The sequence below is a fragment of the Bombus flavifrons genome, chromosome 2, assembly GCF_040668555.2.
Source record: "Bombus flavifrons isolate JBK064 chromosome 2, iyBomFlav1_principal, whole genome shotgun sequence".
Classification (NCBI taxonomy): domain Eukaryota; kingdom Metazoa; phylum Arthropoda; class Insecta; order Hymenoptera; family Apidae; genus Bombus; species Bombus flavifrons.
In genome coordinates this window covers 11,510,523-11,532,932 of record NC_138443.1, presented here as the reverse complement: position 1 = coordinate 11,532,932, position 22,410 = coordinate 11,510,523, and the positions used below count along the sequence as shown (strand labels likewise).

The following is a 22,410-nucleotide window of genomic DNA, read 5'->3' as shown; positions in this document are numbered from 1 at the left end:
GCGCGTTTTATTATCCGTATAGTACACAATGTTATTTAAAAGTTCCCAGGCTCTCATTCACAGGTTCCCGCTTATTATTGCTAAAGTGTATATTAGATTTAAAGAATTTATTTTTCGTAATTTTCTGACCAAATGTCAGATGTGTATATTTATGCTTTTGAAAGCTCTCATGACAGGAGACTATCATGTTTTACATTTTTCTATCATATTTTTATAAATATATACAGAATCAAAATTCAAACTCCATTGAATATAATAACAATTACTCAACCAGACGAATAAACATGGTAGAGTGATAACGCGCAATCCAAAAATATTATAATCACAATTAAGAACAAAGGAAACCGAAGATTTGGTACTTTTCAGCATTTTTCCAGTTCCCTAATCTCCTTAGTTCCCACGTTATTGTCTTGTTCCAAAAGATTTTCCGCTAGGTTCAACTTCGAGAAGTCTCATACAATTATCATTTGAAATATTCCGTAGAATTGAGTCGCAACAGTTCGTTTGAACGCTAAACTTGGTTGACAAAGTACACGGTTTGCCTTTTTCTTTCCCCCTATTCTCACCCTCTGTTAATTACTTCGAGAGGATTCCGTCATAAATTACAAACGGACCAGCTTTCTCCGCGACGCAGAATCTCTTTAAAATTATAACAATCGTTGCCTGGTACCGGTCAACTAGGGCAGAACTACTTTGTCTCTACGTTTCTTTCCAGTTCGCTCGCCTTCGGATAATTTCTCTAATGAGTTCTATCGTAATTGGAGTCAGAAACGTCGATATTGCAACGTTCTACCTCGTGATCCAGTGAGCTTCAATCGTTTCTGTGATAGAATTTTATGGAGCAATGGTAAGCAACGTTATACGATCTTCTGATAACACTGATAGACACTGAATTGCTCACGAGTATGAAGGCATTTACAGAAAATAATAAATTATCAGAGATTATTAAAATTTTGTAAAATCGACATTTCTTTATGTTAGTAGATTCTCCATTGTATTATTTCTCGTTCGTTGGCTCTATATGTATAATATGTCTCGAATGATTCCGCCAGCCAGATTCAGATTTTTAATAGAAATCTCCGAATTTCCGGTTTAACTTGTCTAAAAATGAAAGATTGCGAACATCAATATATAATTACTTTATCTAAATCGTTATCTTGCATGAATACATAATTTTCGGTTATTTATCACGTTTTCTATAAAACCAGCCAACTATGAATAGGAGCGTACGTCGAAGAAGATCGAACGATCTTCTCCTTTCCGTCGATCCTTTCCACGATCCTCCCTATCCGTTCCCCAGGCTGGGATAGTGGTTTAGGGGCGTACGAGTAAATATAGAGAAGAGGGCAGGGATTATAGAGAATGGTTGGGTGGTCTGGAACGGGTACATATTCGGAAGTGAGGAAATTTACAATCCAAGTCTAGCCATATATTAGGGAAAGTTACTTCAAGTCGTAAACGTCGAAATATATCAATAGCAGAGCAGGACGACGTTTCTGTACGGTGATAGTGCTGGTTGTAGCGTGTGTGTATGTGTGCGTGTATGCGCGCGTGCCCAGATGAGTTCGTACGTGTTAAATATCCCACCTCCGGCTGCCAGCCTCCGGTATAGTTATCGATGAAACCGTTTTAGTTAGCGGAACTGACCCCGTTCCCTGACTTTCAATGAATTGGCCAGCTTTAATGCGGTTGACAGTCGGGAATTAACGGACTTTTTATTTAACCGCGGACCTGTTTTTCTTGCGAGTTCACTCCACGGTTGGATTTACTTTATCGTTAGTCTGCCTTTATCCGTATTTTACTTAATCTTCTAATTCTCATACTTTATAGATTTCTGTAAATCTTTATCTCTATTGCTATAAAATATAATAGGTTCCGAAAGACTAGTTTTAAACATGCGTACAATATTCTCTTATTTTTATTTTTATTACGAAATTTGTTTGACTATATTTCGTTATTTTATCTGATCCACGCGGCAGAGCTTGGTGAGAAAAGCGATCGATCGAGTTACTCCGCCGGGTTTCAGCCGAGTGAACGAGTCACGCAGTTGTTCTTCGAGAATTCGTTGTTTCGTGGAATCCTTAATCGTGCTGGCACTGCGTAAACTGGACGATCCGCGAATGGACTATTTTTATTGGAGCAACTAGAGTCGACGAACGAAGTTGAGCGGATTTGGGATCGATTGAAACATTGAATTGTTCATGAAAAATGTTACAGCACTGGAATACTGCGTGATTATTGTAGCTAGTATTATTAAAATGTATCCACGAAATTTGATAGAATATAATCATCTTTTCTACTTGTCTACAAATATCTTGCTAACAAAAGGACAAATTTTTATATAAAATGGTGCAAATTCCTGAAAGAGATTTTCATGTTTCCATAAACTGTCTCAAATTGTTTAGATGTTTCGATCTTTGAAACGTATAAACTTTATTATTTCCACCCAATATACTACTTGACGATAGTCTATAAAGTGTACACATACGAAACAATCGTAGTGAACTTGATTTGTTGAAATCGATAATAATCTCGTGTAATTAATCTCGTAATTTATCAACAAGGAGAAGTCCGAGTACAGAAGATAGTGGAGTTCTTGATCCAAATTAATCAACACCGATTGCGAAATTACTCTACACCAGGAATTGGAGAGCATGCTCGATCAGATCGGTTCTCTCTGTAGTACGCTCGAAACCACTGCAAATCTTTGCCACTTGCCCTCAGCCGTTCTACCGTGTAGTGGCTGCTGAAACTCTGTCGGTTAAACAAGAGAACGAGTTTGTTAAATTCGTTCTGCCCTATCGATTGAAATACTCGCCATCAAACTGAACGTTTCTTAGCCTTTGTGAATATCGTGCGGAATTCCTATGATTCTCTGCACGCTTTTCATCGAGAGAAAGCTCATACCCCAATCGTTTTAAAAAGTGGCATCGGTTTCATCGGAAAGTTGTCTCCAGTGTATCGTAAATATGTATCAATCTCGTCTTTCTTGCCTCGCTTTTAAGTTTCAAAGTATTTTGTTTTAAGGAACTTCCGATGCTTCTGATAGCTACTATGAAGTTCTTGATGCTGATTATATTCAGTTGGTTATTGGAGACTTGAAATTAGTTGGATTTTCTTGAAAGGTTGGGAAAATGATATTATGGTTAATTAGATCCGATATTGGAGAAAGTAATTAGGTGTAAGAGGAAATTCTGGACTTTTGTTTTTACAATCTACGATGTTTCAAGTAAAAATATTTCCTGGTATTTTTTAGCAATTGTAAGAATATCGTGGCACATTTAGAAACATTAGAGACGATATTCAAATGATTGTGAATATAATGGAAGCCGGCTGAGTGGATATTCAACACCGTGCCTCTGTCCTTCATATTTTAATTTAATAAAAATCATAAATTAATAAATAAACTTTTGTAATTATTTCAATTTCAATTTATTGTACAAGCTTTTTCCTTCGAGGCAGATTTTCAAATTCGTTGCATTATGTATCATTCACAGTGGATTATATTTCGCGTAAAATGTATACTTTTAGTCAAGACAAATAACCCATCACAGTATGCAAATATGTAACATGGGAAAGTAATTTTCGCGAAACTGACTAACGAATTTTGTCACGTTTACATGAGTTTAAAGTTTACGTAACCTTACAATATTTCGATCTTCGTCCAAGATAATATATACGAAGTACGCTGTCGTAGTAGGAAATTTGTTTCGTTTATCTAAAAATTTAAATATTCAAAGATTCAGATATTGAAAGATTCGAAATTTCAAAGATTTTAAAATTAAAAAATTCAAAGATTCAAAGATTTATGATCTCAGATACTTAAAAATTCAAATCTTCAAATACTCAAAACTTCGAAAATTAAAATTCTAAACATAAAAAATTCAGAGATGTGAAAAGCAGCACATGTTTACCCTCAAACACATACTTCGATATCTTGGAATACCTTCGCAAAAAATATTTAAAATTAAAATTATAGCATGCGCTGCTATTTCTTCGCACTATCCAGGTCAGCTTCGGAACAAAGCGTTGTCATCGAACGCAGAAAGTACACCTATTCTACAAAGGAACTATGCCTGTCGCCGTTGCTTCAGTGAAAATTTTTCGCTCGATTAATTCGCTCTCGCGACTCGGTAATCCCTGATCGTGTTATTTAACAGTAATTGTTCATCGATACTGCGTTAAATAAATACATCTTTCAATACGAACGTCTGGCACGTGTTATATTTCTTCCAAAAAGATGCGAATTCGATTGAAAACTCGCAGATGTTTCTTCATCGGATGTCACAGAACGATCACGAGATTGATTTATTTTTTCCTATTTCAACCATCTTGTAAAATCGACAAGTGAACGACAGGAACAAGTCAAAGAGAAATATGTCAGCCGGAGAAGTGATCGAAAAAGTCACAACTTACTTACCCTTGTGCGAATTTCTGAGAAATTTCGAAATAGGAAGAGAGAAGAAGAAATATTTAATGATTGTATTAATAGAAAAATACGAAGAAAATAATCCTTTGTCTTACGATATTAGGTAACACTCGCGATATAGATAGTAATTTCGATTCATCAAAAATACATTTACATTTGTATTGAACAAAGTTTCATTTGAATTCTAATTTTTATTTCAATTCGTTGGATTGAAAACTAATGAATAAAATTGTATATAATTTTACAACATTTTATATATAATACAGAATCAACCATTATAATCGTTAATTCATTTAAGCAGCTAATAAAAAGGCTGTAATGCAAGAAGTTAAGAGGAAGTTGGTAGATTGTATGAGTCTGTCGATGAGACGGTGACCTTATCTGAGTCGAACAGACACCAATTATCGGCTTACCAGGAAGCACTGCTCACACTGCCTACCTGTAATTACCTCGAGCTTACTGTGATTCGAGACCAAGACGGAATCCTTGCATGTGACTAGGCGATGTTACGCCAGCAACCTCTGCTTCAGCATTATGCACGTACTACGTTGTTTCGCGTGACGTTGTGACTGCGTGACTTCATTTATCTGCGTTCCCATGAGAAAATATACTTTGAAAAATCAAGATGAATTACAAATTATTAATAGTTACTTGTTTTCAGTCATTTATTGACAATAAATATATTGGGACTTGACAAAATTCTTACTTAATACAATACAGAAGATAAAATATGCACTAAGAATAATCAGCATCGATAAATAGTTAGTTCAATAGTTTCTTCTTTTATTGTTTTATTTATTGCTATACTAGGAATATCAAATGCTTTTATGATGAAATTTATGAAGTTTCATTTACTACTTAACTGCCTTGCTTCAGCAGAGATTGAAAAACATTTTCTCGTTTGAATGAATTTCTTGTATTTCCAGTTCTTGTTTTACTGCTTTACTTTAACGACGATTTAAAGAATATGCTTGTCTTATCCTTGTCGCAATGATATTTTACGTTTCATTATCTTTATGTAATTTACAAAAGACGATATAGTAATAATATACGAAGTTTTCACATAATGTACGAAGAAGGCAGTACGCTTTACGAATATAGAAAAAGCAAATACGCCCGAGAAATGTGACAGAATATAAATGGAATTCTACTAATACGATACGTGACGATTTTTTATTATAACAAGGTGGATTCTGGCTTAAATATTATATGAGATTGTCGGAATTCTTTCCACACATTTCGCATACTTATTTGCTGTATGTTAAGTAGAATAAGATTGAAACATATTTTATATTTTTATTCCTCTATCTTTGGCTTTGTAATTTGGCAAACGTAAAAGTAAAAAATAAAAAATAATCGTGTATTAACAGAATTTAGGGTGAAAAATAGGTATGTCCTTTTTATCCTACTAGGAAGAATTATCCTAATATGATTTAAAAACACGAAAGGTATTGAAAACGTCCTTTTTTGTTCGACGAATTTCTTATTTGCTTTGAAGAACGCGTCTAAAATGTCAAATATCGTTCGAATTTCGATGTCGCAGGAAATATGTGTAATACCCGTGATTTTAATGGAGTGGGAACTAACCCAACTAGGTCCGGAAAGTGCTTTTTCCCTCGTGCCCTACATTTTGTACATAGAAAAGCCTAAAGAGAGTAGGATGATCTAATGTAGGTATTTTCTCTCCTTTCTCTATTTTCTTCTTCCTTGTTTAATCAGTGATTCTATGTTTTATTCGTCAGAAACAGCATGTCATTGATGGATCGATGTGACATGAAAATACTGATATTTAAATAAATCATACTTTCCAAGCCAAGCACGAATTAAGCTTAAAAAAGATTTTCCAGGGAATTTTGTAATATTTTTATTACTCGCAATATATTTTTTGAAAGTCAAGCAGAAAAGCCAGAAACGTCTCCAACGTTTTCATCAAAGTACAAAAAATGTATCTTTAAATCTTATAGTACAGGAAAAATAGAATAAGAACATTTCAGAATACAATTAGTAGCAGCATTTTTCTATTTCTATGCTCATCGTTGCAGGTTGTAGGCTGCGCCTGACACGGTACGGTGCTATTCTACTTAAAATCGCGAGATTCGTAATTGGATCGTTCTGTTTGAACAGAATGTTCTTATCTGCATATTCCATTAATAACATAGATGTTTTCTGATTTCTCTTCACATTACTAGGAAAATTAAACTATTTGATTAAAAAATACTTTCGTTACCTATTTATAATAGAACTATAGTAACTGAAAAAAGTAGTCCAATACTTGTCGAAAACTTTTCTAAATATATTACGCGTGTTATGTAAAACGTTTTGATTTCGATGATAAAATTAGAAGCTCTTTCAGCGTTTCCATCAATTTACTTCAAATCTACCAACCAATAAACACATCTCTCCGAGTGGTACGTTACATATTAAGTGGTGATCGTTCCCACGTCTCTGGCATTGTTTCACATAGCCGGGGCAAAAATCTGTTGGCCATTAGGATAATTGAAAAGGAAAGCTCGATGAAGTACGGTCAAACGATCGCTCGCTCTCCGGCTTGTTCTCAATTATACCGAGTAGGACCACTCTCGGAATTAGATTTCCACGAGTAACGTGCAAGCGTTGGTCGTGTGACGCACTGCCCCTTCTGTCGTGCTTTACGGTGTTCCCTTGGTTTGAGGCAAAGGTCGTCTTAATCTTTGAACAGACTTGTCAAGACAGAGGAAGAGAGAGAGAGAGAGAGAGAGGGAGAGAGAGGGTGAAAGTTGGAGAGAGAGACTTTTCTCGGTGACTGGCTAGTTCATTAAAGTGCAATTAAACTCGCGTGAAACTTGCCGGAAACTGTTCGTGCAGCCGTCCGCGAATGCAAATCCTGTATCTTGCGAGACGTTGATTGACTGGTTATCAGAGCTTTGTAGTAATTACTAACTATATATTTGTTTGTTGGATGCATATTGTCGGCATTGTTTGATGTAAATTTGTAAAGTAGGGAAAGAGACAGTAATAAAGGAAAAAAATATAAAACAAATTTGTTTTGTTTTAAAAAATGTTTTTCATTTTAATTTAATGCAGAAAGGTAGTAAGCTATAGTACTGGTCTAGAAAGGTCAGTAATATATTAATTAACGTGAGACAAAATGTAGTGAATCTACTAAGCTGTTAAACTTTATGTCAATTTGGTATAAACTGGTTGCTCAACAGATAGTAGCTTTGCCCGGATAAAGCTGGGTAATGATATTGATTTTCGGATTAAGCGTAATACGTATAAGGAACAACGAAGGTTTATTTAATTTCAGAAGGGATCGTAAGAATAAAGGATATCGAGTTTTCAATCCATGGCACTTTATTTATTATTTGTTCATTACTGAATGAAGTAAGGTTTTATTTATCAAATATGTTAACAATATACGCTAAGATATAGTTACTTTATGTACAAATGAATTACTAAGAAAACAAATAAATTTCGAAAAATTATTTATTACACAAGTTCACGTATATTCGGAAAAGAACAAAATTCCTTGCAATACAGATTACATCGAATAATTCCAATTTACGTTTCTCCGAATTACAGACCCAATAACAAGGGATTGAGAATAAAATCCCGGAGAGAGCGGTAGAATCAATACCGCATAAGACGACAAAAAACATAACGCCCAGGAAAAATAAATTGGACCTTCTCTTACACGATCTTTTATCCTTGAACGCTAACAAATGCTTCCACCAACGAGTCTCGATCCTCTTACCTACACCTTCCCTACGACCACGTAAACATCCCTTAAACTTCCGTATACATTGTGTCGATACAAGTCCACCGAGTCCTGTACCACTTAAACGCCACGTCGCTTTCTCCATATTCATGATCAAACTACTCTGTGTATCAAGTTTGTTGTCCATGTGAGACCACCCCTAAAATTCGTTTGGAAGGCCATCAATCAGAAAGAAAAAATCCATCTTCTTTAAATTCCATCTAATTACCAACGTGAATGTTAACTATCAGCACACGATATTTATTTGTATATATATTTTCGTATTTATTTGTTTATTTATTACGATAGAATTCTGCTGATTGAATCGCTTATCTAAGCGAACTTATCAAAATGAGCTCTTATTTTGTTAAAAATTTGTGAAATTGTATTATATGGTCCGATAATTTTCATATGGATAGAGTGAGTTTCAGTCAAGAAATACACACGGGTCATTAGAGAGTATGTACAGAGACTACAATTGCGGTAGTATTCACTAAATTAATTTTGAAAATCGCGCCTGCGGAATTTTCAGAAAATGACACGAAGCTGCGTTGCAGAAGAATGTTACGTTGAACGTCGAGTTGGTCGTGACGGAAAAACAGTAACGAGAACACGATGCGTGAGATTCTGTCGAGATTCCAAGAACCAGAATTCATCTGTCGTGAAATTGTTATACGATGAGAAATGGGATTCTTAGATTGCAGTGCAATCACATCTGGAGAAACCACTCCGTCTTTTGAACCCTTTTCGCAGAAGTCGAGGTTTTGGTTTGAGCTTTAAAAATCTTTGCGTAAATTGTCGAAGAAAGAAGGAAAGATTTTTTATTGTATGTTGGCTAATGTGGATTTTGCTTCTATTTTATATATATGTGTATATTTCATTGCAATATTTGAAATTAATTGGTTATTCTATGTATCGAGAAACAAACTGTATTCCTTCGCTTAACTTTCTTTCAACAACGTTTAACTATCAGAGAAACCTTTACACGACATATGTAACATAAATTGAAGTAATAAAAGGTGTAATTAATGTATCTTCGACCTTATTGCTTTTCTTCAACTTTCTAAATGAATAAAAAAAAAACTCGCAAGAAAGGTATTGAAAATTCTTTCTTCACAAATAGATCAACAATAAGTTAGGATATACTTAGAGTACATTCGTTACTAAGCGACAGTACCGCCATTGTCCGCAAGTGTATAAAGTTATACAACTTTCTAGTTGCCACACTACTTTACATCATATTCTACTTATCGTTACACGATTTTCTACTTTGGCTGATACGTTATTAATACGCCGAGTAGCAATACGTAATAGTGAAGACTAGCAAGGCAAGAAATGATCGACGAACGTTTATTCGCGATGCTGCATAGCGACGCGAATGTTTGTTCAAAGAAACTGGGACATTACTCGGTATACTTTCTCCCTTAAGTGAAAAAGTAAGAAGTTGAGGCAAACGAAGATGGTAAAGTCCTTTCGCTCAAAAGAAATAGAGGACAAAAGAGAATGTAGTTTGCGAAAACGTCACTTTAAGGTAAATGTTCAATTTCCAGTATGAAAATTTATATCTATATTACATCTGAAAAATTCTGAAGTGCTTGAATTCTTTCAATTCAGTCGTACCTTCATTTTGTATCTAATATTAATCAAACTCGCTGTTTTCTTTAATTTCTGCATTAAATGTCCAATCAAGCGTAGTATCTATCCGAATTTCTCAAATGTCTTTCTATAAAAGAAATTCGTAGTGAATAATTGCCTTTCGATCTCGCCAAATACACAACGGAGTATATCGACTGTTAAAACTGCTGTATATGTGAAATTTAATGCTATTATACGTAATATTATCCAATATAGCAATTTCTCTCCGAACCGAACCGTAGGAACTTTACTAACTTCACAGACTGTCAAATAAAAAAAAAAAAATTACCTGAGTTACCATCTATTTCTGTCCGAAACGAGGGGCCGCGGTTTTTCACGGGTTCCGTAACAATCGGAATTCCAGCTAGGGGAAGACGAGAAGTTGCTTTTTCGGCGTGAACACTGTGGATAATCGGGGCAGAGAACCTCGGCTTGAAGTGGAAACTTTTTCTCTCCACTGGATTCCGAAAACAATCGTAGTTGCAACTAGAAACGAGTCGCAACTAGTCGCATTTTTTGCCTCCCGTTCCTGCGGGATCCAAAACAATCGGACACTCCCGATCGAAAATGCGAAATTTTTCCAGAGTGGTGCAGCTTGAAACGTTCACTGTCCTGTGGAACAGAATGAAACAATCGCGTCTTTCGACCGGAAATATCGATCCAACCTTTCCTGAAGCGCGATAAGCTTTGAGCAATATACTTATTTCGTTCCACAACAAAAATCAGTTTCTTTCGCTATTCTATGTAGTGGAATATCAAAAGACATTTTAAATCTATAAGAATTCTCTACTTTAAGATAAATACTTTAGTCCTTTTAACACGATTGCTACTCATTCTACCTATTAAAAAGATTCAAAGATACACGAAAGCGAATATAGAAACGCGTAAACGAGAAGGAAAGCGGCGTCGGTTTTTCATAGATTGCTTCGGTGGTCTTGTTCGCGATCCAAAGAGCACGACGACTGAGGTGGCGTATCGGGTGGATGGAAGAAAAATGGTTAAGAAGCGGAAAGAACGAAACGGAATACTACGGACAAAAGGAAAAGAGAAAAAGTATACGTTCCTCTAGTTGGCTAGCGAGGCATAAGCATGAAAAGCAGAAGGATCCCGAAGAAGCATGAAGCGTAGCCCGAGCGGGACAAAGAGCACAAAGGGAAAAACGAGCGGTGGCGAGGACCAGCCGATCGAAGCAACGGTGAATAACGCGAGGAATTCGCGAGATGATACCCAGGACTTTCCTATTTTGTAATGGCTGAGCGTGCGGCTAACGTAATATCATGCTTTGTGCTCGCTGAAATTTATAGAAAATGCTTGCTCGTGGTCGCGAACGCTAAAATCTTCGTTGCTGGCATATAACGTGTCTGTTTCCAGTGTGATGTAATTTAAAACGAATAATTTTTTAGGGAAATGCAAAATACCAAATATATGGAAGAATCTTTGAATATAAAAATCATGCGTCGAATATCTCTTAGTTATATAAAAGTTATGTAGAAGCACAGTAGCTTCTACATAATGGATAATGGATAATTGACCGTTTAAATACTCTTGTGATCTCTGCGAAATGCAAGTATTCGAATATTTCCCTGACCTATTGTATATTAAGGAAAGAAAAATATGACGTTCTAGAGAATACCAGACTTAACGTTATTAATTTGGCTGCTTCATACGTTTAATTAAATAACTAGTTGTTGGCTAACTTTAATACTCTTACTACACTTTCATACGTTACGTCAAACATTAATTTTCCCTTTCCTCGCTTTTATACTTGGCAAAAAACGTTTCTCGTTCCGCAAGTATCGTTTTATCTTCGCATTTCACTTTAAGCTTTATTTTCTTCACGGTTGGTATGCCTTTAATTTGTAATTCGTGAATATGCAATTCCGCATTTACAGTCCTTTATCCTCAAACAGTCTTATTACCTCGACCTTAATGAAGACAGAGAATCCAACGAACAGGTTTTCACCTCCACATCATTTTTTAAAATCCATTTGCCTCCACTGAAAGAAGATAATTTTTTTATTCTATTTATTTTACAAGTTTTAACAAATCCTTTGTTAAAAGCTTTTTAAAAATAAATAATTATTACTTTTATTAGAGTGACGGCTAGACATTTTCAGGATTGTCTCTTTTTTACTCTGAAAGATATATAATATAATTGGAAAACGTCACGTGAATACAAAATTATGAACAATATTAATTACATATATAGGATTCTTTTTTAATTTATATAAATTTTTCTTCTTTTCACATTTTAACCTCACAAAGTTGGGAGATTCCATTCGCTTTTTACAATATATTATATTATAATCAAATACGATCTTCCAACGAAGCATTTCGACTCGTAAATGTTGAGTTTTAAATAGAAGACTAAATACGAACTTTTTTGTTAACTTGATATATTTCTAATAAAATACCATTATATTAGATCTTCAGTGTCGATTAACATCAACAACGTAAATGTCTTTAAGTTACTTTCTCTTCAGTATTCTCGTATGAATAATCAGTCGCAATAGAAGCGACCCCTATAAAGACTCCATTATACACAAACAATACGAATAATTACCTAAGTGGAAGACAAATGCTCGAAGATGGCCTGATATATGTTCGATCGTGAAGAATAAAGGTTTCATCAAACGAAAGAGGGAATGGACAAAGACTGAGCAAAAAGAAGAAATTTCCGGCTGAAATGCGTAGCGTATGTTTATTCTCGAAATACGAAAGGAAAACGTGGGGAAAATAAGAAATTCCGCTACGTCGAGTGCACGGAGTCACGAAAGTTTTAGTGCCTGGAGTAGATATACAGGGTGTTTCAAACATACAGTTCAATTGAACAGTGAGTGGTGAAAAATATAGTTATGAATACCGTAATTGCTGAGAATTATATAAAAAATTAAATGAGAAAGAAACTCTACATTCAATATAGGATTTGTTTTAGTCCAAGCAATAACGATTAATGCTTCATATAAAAGTCATTTTAAAAAATAAGCAAATCAAAGGGAAACTTTTGAATAAAGATTCTATGGAATATCATAAAATTCCGTATTCAATGAGTAAAGTTAGTAAAATTATATCACTGGTAAACTGGTTTCCAAGATTTCAAGAAAATTTCTAAAAGGAGAAATTGAAATCGTCGTCGCCGTTTTCTGGGCGATTGTAGGAAGAAACGAGGTGAAATTACGAGGAGGAAACGTCAAAGCAATCCTTATATCTTATGATTAACGTAATACCCGAAAATTATAGGAGCACATAATCGAATATCATATGAAACGACGATATACCTAAATGGCGATAACAAAATTTCGAGGGAAGCGAAATTAAACCCGTACAATCAAAGCTCACCATGACTTCGACAAGAATAGCAGTTGTTAGCGAGCATAGTTGAACGGTGGGAAGAATGTAGTCAGATTCCAGCCAGCGTATACAGTTATTAATCAAGAATGTATTCACTCAACAAGAATGCAGTTAGTCGTTGATAAATAGAGTTAGTCGCCGTAGAAAGTAGTCTTGAATACTGTATACCGATGAAATTCCAATCGAATGTATTCCAGTTGTGAAAAACAACGAAGACAGGGACATTCGTGTTGGTCGATATTGCGACGTGAATATAATGTATAGGAGCGTAATGGTATCGTTCATCGGTGAAAATAAATTCAGGTGTCAGGGAATACAAATACGTACGAGAACAGAGGCAGTCACGAACAGGGATTCTGTCAAATAGCGTAGTCAATACCAACGTCAGCAAGATCGCATTCAGTCGTCAGGGAACGTAGCAAATGTAAAAAGGTATAGTCTGCGTCAGCAAGAACAGTTGGATGCCATCGAAATTGCGATCAATCATGCATATGTACAAGCGCGTATTCAAAACACGCTTGTATGTACAAAGTCGCACTATGGTATCCCGTATTTTGTATGAAAACAGGATACCACTGATTTCCGCAAAGAACAAAAAAGACTTCTATTCATTAATATCGAATGGAATTCAGAGAAAAATATCATTTCATTTACTATTTTGGGTGTTTTTGCCAATATTAAAAAGTATCGTTTCAATGTTCGCAAGTGTGCAAATCTTAAGGAACTGTTTCAGTTCAGTCGCCTACGAAACTACGAATCTTTACATTAGAACACAAATATAAATAATACGAATTCAAATTCTTCTGAAATTCATCTTCCATTTGATTATACAATTTGGTATAATTCCATCATCCGCACGACTATTATTTCCTAGAACTGAAAGATTGCTCCACGAGGCATAAAGACGTCCGTTACGCAACTTTCCAGCCAAACATCGTTTCGCCGCACCGCAGCCTACACGTCGAACCAGTCCGACGATATTAATTCCTCTCGATGCGAGAGCATCGAACGTCTCGCCGTAGTAGATCGAGCGTAGCACCCGATTCGCGTGCGTGTACCCCTTGCAGAATCACGAAACAAAGAGAATGGAGCAAGTCTGTGAGAAGAGAAGTAAGGAAAGGAGCCACGAAGGCGGAGAAGAATAAGGCCGACACGCTATCGTCGCTACTTCCAGTCACGAGCGAACGAGAAACAGAGACAAAGAGAAAGAACGGCAGCGGCAAGAAAGACGGACGTACGGAGAGTTGGTGGAAAATGGAGCGGGACAGTGGAAAATCCTGAAGAGAAAGAGAGACGGCAACAAAGGTGGAAAAGGGAAGGATAGCTAGAACGCGAGAGGCAGAGAGATCGGGAGGGAGTTGGTGGATTTTGCGAGCACAGAGGGGTCGGGGGTGGCGCCGCAGGCCGCGCCGTCGCCCAGCATCCCTCGTTTCCACCCGCCCACCCTCGCGAAGGCGCACCCTCACGCCGAGAGTATCTGCTAGTCATACGCTGGCCCGTTGCGAGCCCGCCGATATACCGTGCCTCTGTCGCTAGCTTTGCTCACCTACGTGCACGCTTTCCTCGTTATATCGTGATTACTGCGTGTCGCGTTGACCCAGTTAAAGCGCGCGTATGGTTGGTATCGCGGTTGCCTCTCAACGCGTGTGCGTTTTCGCGAAGAATTTCTAGAGAATTATTATCCGAAAAAACAATATCATCATTTAACTCTTTTTCCTGATGCAACGGAAAGAACAGTGGTCGAAGAGTGACTTTGCATAAGGCGTTTAGCCGAGACTGACGCGGACAGTTGTCGCGTAAGTTTGTCGTGCTCGATCGGCGACCGGTGAAGAACGAGAAACACGAGTGGCTCGTGCACCGGAGGGAAGCGAACGCGAGGGCCATCGGCGCAGCGACAGACCAAAGAATTCTCTTCGAGCCACTCTTACCCACATGGTCTGTGTTTTGCTTCACCACCCTCCTCGTCACTCCTACGTGGCTCCCTCTCTACTATTCACACGAGCGAGACTAGCTCGCGTGTGACAAGGACACGCGAACATCACCTGGTCTCCTTTGTTGAGAGAGAGATTGTTGATTGGTCCTGCGGTGTGTATATTTTTCGAGTGCACGAGCCTCATTAAAGGCTGCAGGTCCCTCGAAGTGTGCTGCTGGCACTTCGTTCTACCCACGGGCTAGTGCTATGCGTACCTATGACTGTGCGAAGTTGCCTTCGTTATATATGAGACGCGTATGTTGATGTAGTCACGCTGGAATTATCGAAAACATTGCGCTCCCGGTATCGCCGCGATAATCGGTTGCTACTATCATCGATAGGACCCTTCAACGTCGACGTTTGGATCGTAAACACTCATCGTGTTTGTAACGCTCGATTATTACGCGAAGGTACCAATATCTATTGGTTACGTTTAGCCCGCACGTTTCCAACATCGAAGGTGCATCATAGACGAAGCTGGACTAAGAAAGTTACACATTGTCAACGAGGCTACTAGTTTCCCATCGTGGCGGATAGTTCACGGGAAACTTACTGGTATGTTGGTGTCACAGTTGTAGGTGATTGATAATAGAGGACAGTTTAGAACAGGACAACGAAGGGTAGAATAGAACAGCAGGATACAGGGGACGTTGATGCGGATACAACAGCATTTCCATTCCCCGGTGGACTAACCTGTTCCGCGTCTCGGAGGAAACGGTAATCGATACGATGGATACGTTCATGATAATAGGTATCTGCTTCCTGTGCTACGAGATGTGTCACTTGATCAGACGTCACGCCATACCGCAAACGCCGGAGCCTCGCCGCTCGAACCAAGCTTCTACAACACGATCCCCGATATTCTCGATTTCCCGCAGGTTGCAGAATCGTCCAGGTGAGCACCAGCATTAAGTCTCAGGATGATCCTTGTCTGTATCTCCTTTCCTTTTACCAAACTCGTTATTCGCGTGTGTCACTTGGAAGAAACAGCAACGCGTGAGATAAAAGTAGTGGAAAATCTTGAAGAAAGCGCTTGAAATTCAAGAAACAGCGACAACGATCGTAACCTACCTCTTGTTAGAGGTTCGAAGTTATTTAAATAAATTCTTGACATTCGGATGGTGGGATATTCTAAACGAACCATTTACAGGAGAAGATTCTGAATCAAAGCAAGAAACATCCCTAACGATTTCAAGTTACGGCCACTTGTCAGAGAAAATTTGAATAAATTCTCGTGGTTCATTTACACGGACATTTACACGGTTCAAGATGGTCGCGTGATCTTAATAAGGCGTAGAGCATTTGTCACGCCCGAACTGTGACGGGTCGTCGTGATCTTGGAGAACGGGGCTAATCCGAACCGAAGGACGGAGCGGAATTCGCGCTCCCCTGACAAATGTACTTGGACATGATGGAGCGCATTCCGCGTTCAATCGATAGAGAGACGACATAAACGTGCGACGATCGTTCTCTGGCTCCGTTTATCGCGATCAATGAGATTCCGATCAATCGAACCGAAGAAACCTTCGTGTCAGTTATCTGTTTGAAGGATCGAAACTCTGTGTGCGGGGTGTCGAATTGCTTGTTAAAATGCGTGCTTGCGCGGAGTCGAATGAAACCTTTGAACCGCGTGTACAACGAGAATTCCTTTATTGCGAGTATTTCTCGAACTGACAGAATCTGGATATACCTTCCACGAGAAACAAATTTCATTGGGTTACCGTCGAACGGATATTGTGGAAGGTGGAAGAATTTCGGTTGAGTCACTGAGAACTCGCGATTTCACTGCCTGTCTTCGAGGAGTAAACTCGGAGAAACGACTTCCTTTACGCTAGGATGGGTACTGCTTGATTCAAGTCGATTATATGAAGATGCAGCACACGTCAACGATCCGTGAAAACATAAGGAATCAGAACCAGAGTTTGGGAAACACGGAATCGAAAATGTTCTACGTTTAGTCGGTCCCGTGCTGCGCTGACTTCAAATAGTCGTTTGTTATCGAATGTTTCGATATTGATTGGAAGTTATCAACGATAATGTTAATGTGATCGATTGATCTGTTGAGGATTTCAGAAAATGACAGATTAGTTCGGTTGTATGAAGAAGTATCAATGGTATATACGTATGTCTATAGTTCTGAGTGTATCAGTTACATGTTAAGAGAAGAATAATTGTTGAAAGATATTCTGCTGATTGGAGTTTGAAAAGGAGGAAGAGGTTGGAACGTGCTCGTTGACGAGCGGCTGTTGATCAAGTTCAGGTTGAACGAAGAAGACACGTCAGACAGAATCACGAAAATTGAAGAGAGATGGACTCGTTAGAGCGACTGATAAGCTCCGGATCGCACCAGCCAGCCCTGACGGCCGCTACGAGGTCGCAAAACGCCTTCGTGCAGGCCAACCTTTGTTCCGTGATCGGCCGGAAGGGTCGTCACTTGACTGGCACGTTTTGCTTAACGGGAGACACGATGGAGGGCATAATACAGTGTCTGGTGTTCCTGAAAGCATTCTCGGTAAGAGGATCTATTGTTTCTCTAGTTTCTCCGTTGTTTAGCGTTGTTTGAATCTTCGTGTAGGAGTAAGATAGTCTTCTACTTGATAGCTTTAAAAATTCAGATGTTAAGTCATTGTTTATGTAGTTAAAAATTCGAATTTTATTAATTGGAATTTTGATAATAAGTGTTTTAGATTCGACAAACTATAATTTGCAATTATGTGTTGAAAATACAATAGATATTAATTATTATTGTCGGAAACTACACTGAATATTTTGTGGACCTTTGATCATTAAAGCCCTATAAACAATATAGGGTTATAAACAATATTCTACATTCTGTCTGTCAAGAAACTAAAGACAATATTTCAGTTGATTTACATCTTGACAAAAGTCTCCTGTTCGTATAAAATGCGGCAGAGAATGTCAAAAAGTCGAGAAGTCCTTGGAAAGTTTCTGTGATGCGAATAGCTCGGCTTGTTCGAAAGAAAAGGATGTCAATGTGCAGGCAATGTTTGCGGAATACCGAATACTGATACTCCAGAAAGCTAGCTGTCTATTTAACGAACGTACATGCAGACAAGGAACAATGTCGAAATTGTTTAACCGGATATTCGAGAGACGTCTGCTTGGAGAGAGAGAGAGGGGGGGGGGGAAGCATGTACGAGTGAAAGCAATAATGACAGCAATACATGCCGCAAACGCGCAGCTGATACACGTATATTACTGCTCAGAAGTATATGGATGTATAGTTGTTTATTTTTAACACAATTTGAATTAATTAAAAGTTATTCAAAGTCAAAAACTTCCAACATTTATGCAAACAGTGATATTTGAATAACAATATACACAATGGCTACGATAAGTATTGGTACACCATTGACTTTATCATATCGTTTGCATACTAACTAATTATAGGTTCAAATAAAGTGGCTTCAGAAAATGTTTATCATTGAAAACGTTTATATATGTATTGTATGTGTTGTATAAAACAGTTTGAAATTTCATTATCACTATAACGAAAGATGACTGACGTGACTGTATTAGTGAAACTTGAATCTAATCTAACAGTGTATATAGGAGTTTATACATATGGAAGTATTGGCCAAAATTTTTATACTCTTACTGGTACTTGGTACTTAGTTATTAGTAACGGTATATGATTTATGTTATATATGTATATGTATATGTATACTTTGATTCGAAGAGAGTTTCCAATACTTTGCTACTGGAAAGTAGGATTAAATTTTGGTTCGTTCAAAGAGGCTTTAGTTTGTATCTCTGTTTTAACAGGATTTGTATCTGTTTCATACAGTAGGATATTATTGCTTTCTTGAATTGGTTGACACTCCTCTTTCATTTTATAAAATTTACTCACTTTGATTACATCCTTGTGATTTTCAAAATTTTATTAGATTTGATATTATTTCCTAGTATCCCGTTGGTCGAGTGTTTTTTATATCTTATACTATTTAGCATTTATTACCTAATCTTTAGTAATTTTGGGAATCTACAGAAAGATGGACGGTATCTAAGCCTATCATAATATTGTACATGGTCCTGAAAAAGGACACAGCAAATACTACGTAAAGCACTATACATTCCAAACTCGACTTTGAATGCGTTCCAAATTGAACTTCAAAAATCTGCAAGACACCGTACCAAAACCTCTTCTCTCTGCAGAAGCAGACTTTCAAAATTGCTGCTCGAAGTCTCATAACAGCGTTCAATGACTTACAATATGTAATCGTGCTCCTTATTTTCAAACACTACTACCAAACTCAAGCGTATCGCACTAGGATGCACATAACATCACGCTCGGCCGGTTATATTCAATCGAACGAAACAGCACCCGGTCTGAACGAACCCCAAAAACGTCCTCGATCTAATACACCCTCAAAGGATGCCTCGATGCACTGTTTCGCACGGAACGTGTGCACACATTCGCCGACAAAGGCGAATCCTCTTCTTCATACTCTACAAAGATCGACCGGACTTTTCGTTTGCGAGACACTTCAATCTCCTGCCCTTTGAAGGTCTTCCCTCCCAGCGTTTGATATCTCGAAACGACTTACCTCTACTTGCTTCTTACGCGAGGATAATGTACGGGCGAGCTTCTTTTCGTTGACAAAACCAATTGTCCCCGAAATGGAGACAAATCGAACCTCGAGAACTCGCGATTGATATCTACGAAAAATGCATCGTTTTCCTATCGTCAACGTGCAAACCACTGGAACAAATCGCCGACGTCAAATCGTCGATAATGAGAATTCGGTCTCCCGAATTATTCGGGAAAGTCGTGGGAACGACGTTCGATAGGGATAAGGTGATCCAGGGTGAACAGAGAAAAATCTGGGCACTAGCGATGGAATTAAACCATTCGCAAGCATTTACTTCGTATCTCCTGCAGGTAGTCATGCAGATGACAGTCGTGTCTCATTATTAGACTGGGAATTTTTATGCATTTGAAATGTATGAAATATTCACATGGAATAAATTCCTATCTCGATTCCAGTTTTTTAGTTATATTCATAAAAATATGAAATCGCATGAAGATTCGCGGTCTACTCGTTACACAGCTAATGAAATTTCAAAGTGATTTATATAATACGTATAATATATGCGTAAACATTATGCTACGTGTTCCAATATTTTCATAAGCCATTGTATAATTTTCATTTTTCCAACAGCTCCTCAATTGAAGAGGTGAAACATAAATTCTTACGAGTAGTAATCAAATCTTCCAAAGTGGAACTTTCGTACTAGACTTGAATTTGTGAGTACATATTGAACTTGATCCCATTCCAGTGTTTCCGTTTCTCTACGAAAGAAATTTTCTATTTGCGCTTCCTGTCTCCGATCCCAGAACCAACTGGGTCAAAGAATTTTAATCGCTTCGCCCCGATGCAAATTGCGCGCGATCTTTTGCGCGGAATAATTCTCGACCGAAAGCTAGCCGAACTAATTTCATCGGATAACGGGCCAGAACCAGGCTTCTCCTGGGAATCCCTGGTACCGGAAACCGCGCACCGATTCTCGCGTTCTTTCGTTTGCGCTCGTGGCAATTATTTTCGCTCGCGATAAACGGTTGGAACACTCGCGGGTGAATAGATTTGCAGTTAATTGCTCGATGGTATTTTTGTTAAATTTGAATGTTGTTTGTCGAGTTCGATGGCTTGTATAATGAACGGCGAATGAAGGATCGATCCGAATGACGAAGGGAATTAACTGTTGGTTAAGTTAAATGATTTTGTCGAATTTATAATGTTATTTCTTAGTACTTTCTAGAAAAGGTAGATTTTATGGTTGATAATTAACATATCGTTGACCGACTAAAAGCATACCCATTTTTGTACACAGATCAATTTAATTATTGAAGTATAGAATTGTAGAAATTGTCATTATAACGGTAATGGATAATGTGTGTTAAATGATCTAGAAATTTAATTTTATTATAACGTGATGGCACACGTTAATTTTTGCATAGCATAGGTAGTCAGTCATGTATTAGAAATCTAAATTTTGTTAAAGATTCATTGCCACTTAGTTGATTTTTGGAAAGTATCACTGTCTAATATTACCGTTTAGTTAAATTACTGATTAATTATCTACTCATTATAAATTATGTATTATTATATAGTCATTATAAATTTAAGTGTATTAGTTTATAGATATTTTATAGTCCTTAGAAATGCATTTAGTATTCTATATTTTTACTATTAACCAGTTGTAATTTTACCTATAATCAACGGCCGTATTTATATCACGAACAGTTTAATTGGAGTCGATAATGATTATTACTTGGATATATTACGAATGAAAATTAGATATCGATCATCAGTCAACGTCACAATAATATCCACATACATTTCGAGGATTGTAATGTTGCCAATATTATTCTCTGTTAATTTTCTAAATTGTTTGATTTCGATCGAACAGCGATGATTATATATACGCACGAATCTATAATTCTATATTTTGTGTAGTCAACGATAATATAAATTTAAATAATTTTATTAAATTTCGAAACAAATTAAAAAATGTTATATATTAAAATATTCTTCATCATAATCAAAAATTCATCTGATCTATACCTGGGATCTTAAGGTGGAAACTAAGTCTTTGTGGAAACAGGAATGCTCAATGGAAGCTTAAAATATGGATATTACAGCTGAGAAATTTTTAGCGTTAAGTCAAACATATCATAGCAAATTTCTCTTAAAAGGCTGATACGGACGAAAGACGTAGAGAGGTACACGATTTTTAAACACTTTCTTCGACCCTCTGGTTCTAACTCGTTAACTTTTCGATTCTCACTTTGCAACGCTTTAAAGTCTGATTGCACACTTCTTGGCTTTTTCACTGCTTTTCATTACTTTACTGTGCAACTATGATAAATATATATGTTGGTCCTTCAAAATTACACGTTACTTCTTGGTTGACGTTATTCACTATATCTTTCCTAGATGGTCGTTGCAATAAATATGAAAGAATATACACATGAACATTGAACTATTTCGTATAATTAATTATAGTGTAACACACGTAAGTTACTGATTGCCCGTTATACATATAAGGGTGTGTAATCGGATGCAAGTGAACAAGAACTAATTCTTTATGCAAAAATAAATCAAAAGTGTGAAATAAATTTTTTCGCTTGATTCTGCGCAATTTCTATCGAAGGAACTCGATGTACTTGATGAGCAAGAATACATTACCTATCAAGACGTATGATCCGAATGAGAAAACATCTCAAAATGACGATAGTCGTGAAACGCATTTGATTTGTATCAA

The 22,410-nt window shown here is 37.2% G+C and overlaps 1 protein-coding gene across 18 annotated transcripts in view; it reads left to right on the top strand.

Moving 5' to 3' along the window:
• Positions 1 to 22,410, top strand: part of rg (A kinase anchor protein rugose) — a 416,363-nt gene that overhangs the window by 165,238 nt on the left and 228,715 nt on the right. For 11 of the 18 annotated variants that reach the window (XM_069131580.1, XM_069131553.1, XM_069131551.1 and 8 more), the window contains exon 1: positions 14,641 to 17,635. The exons of the other annotated variants lie outside the window; for them this stretch is intronic. In XM_069131580.1, coding sequence (XP_068987681.1) covers positions 17,432 to 17,635 — 204 coding nt within the window. In that variant the 5' untranslated portion in view covers positions 14,641 to 17,431. Of the gene's footprint in view, positions 1 to 14,640; positions 17,636 to 22,410 lie in introns of those variants that run through there. 18 annotated transcript variants of the gene reach the window in all.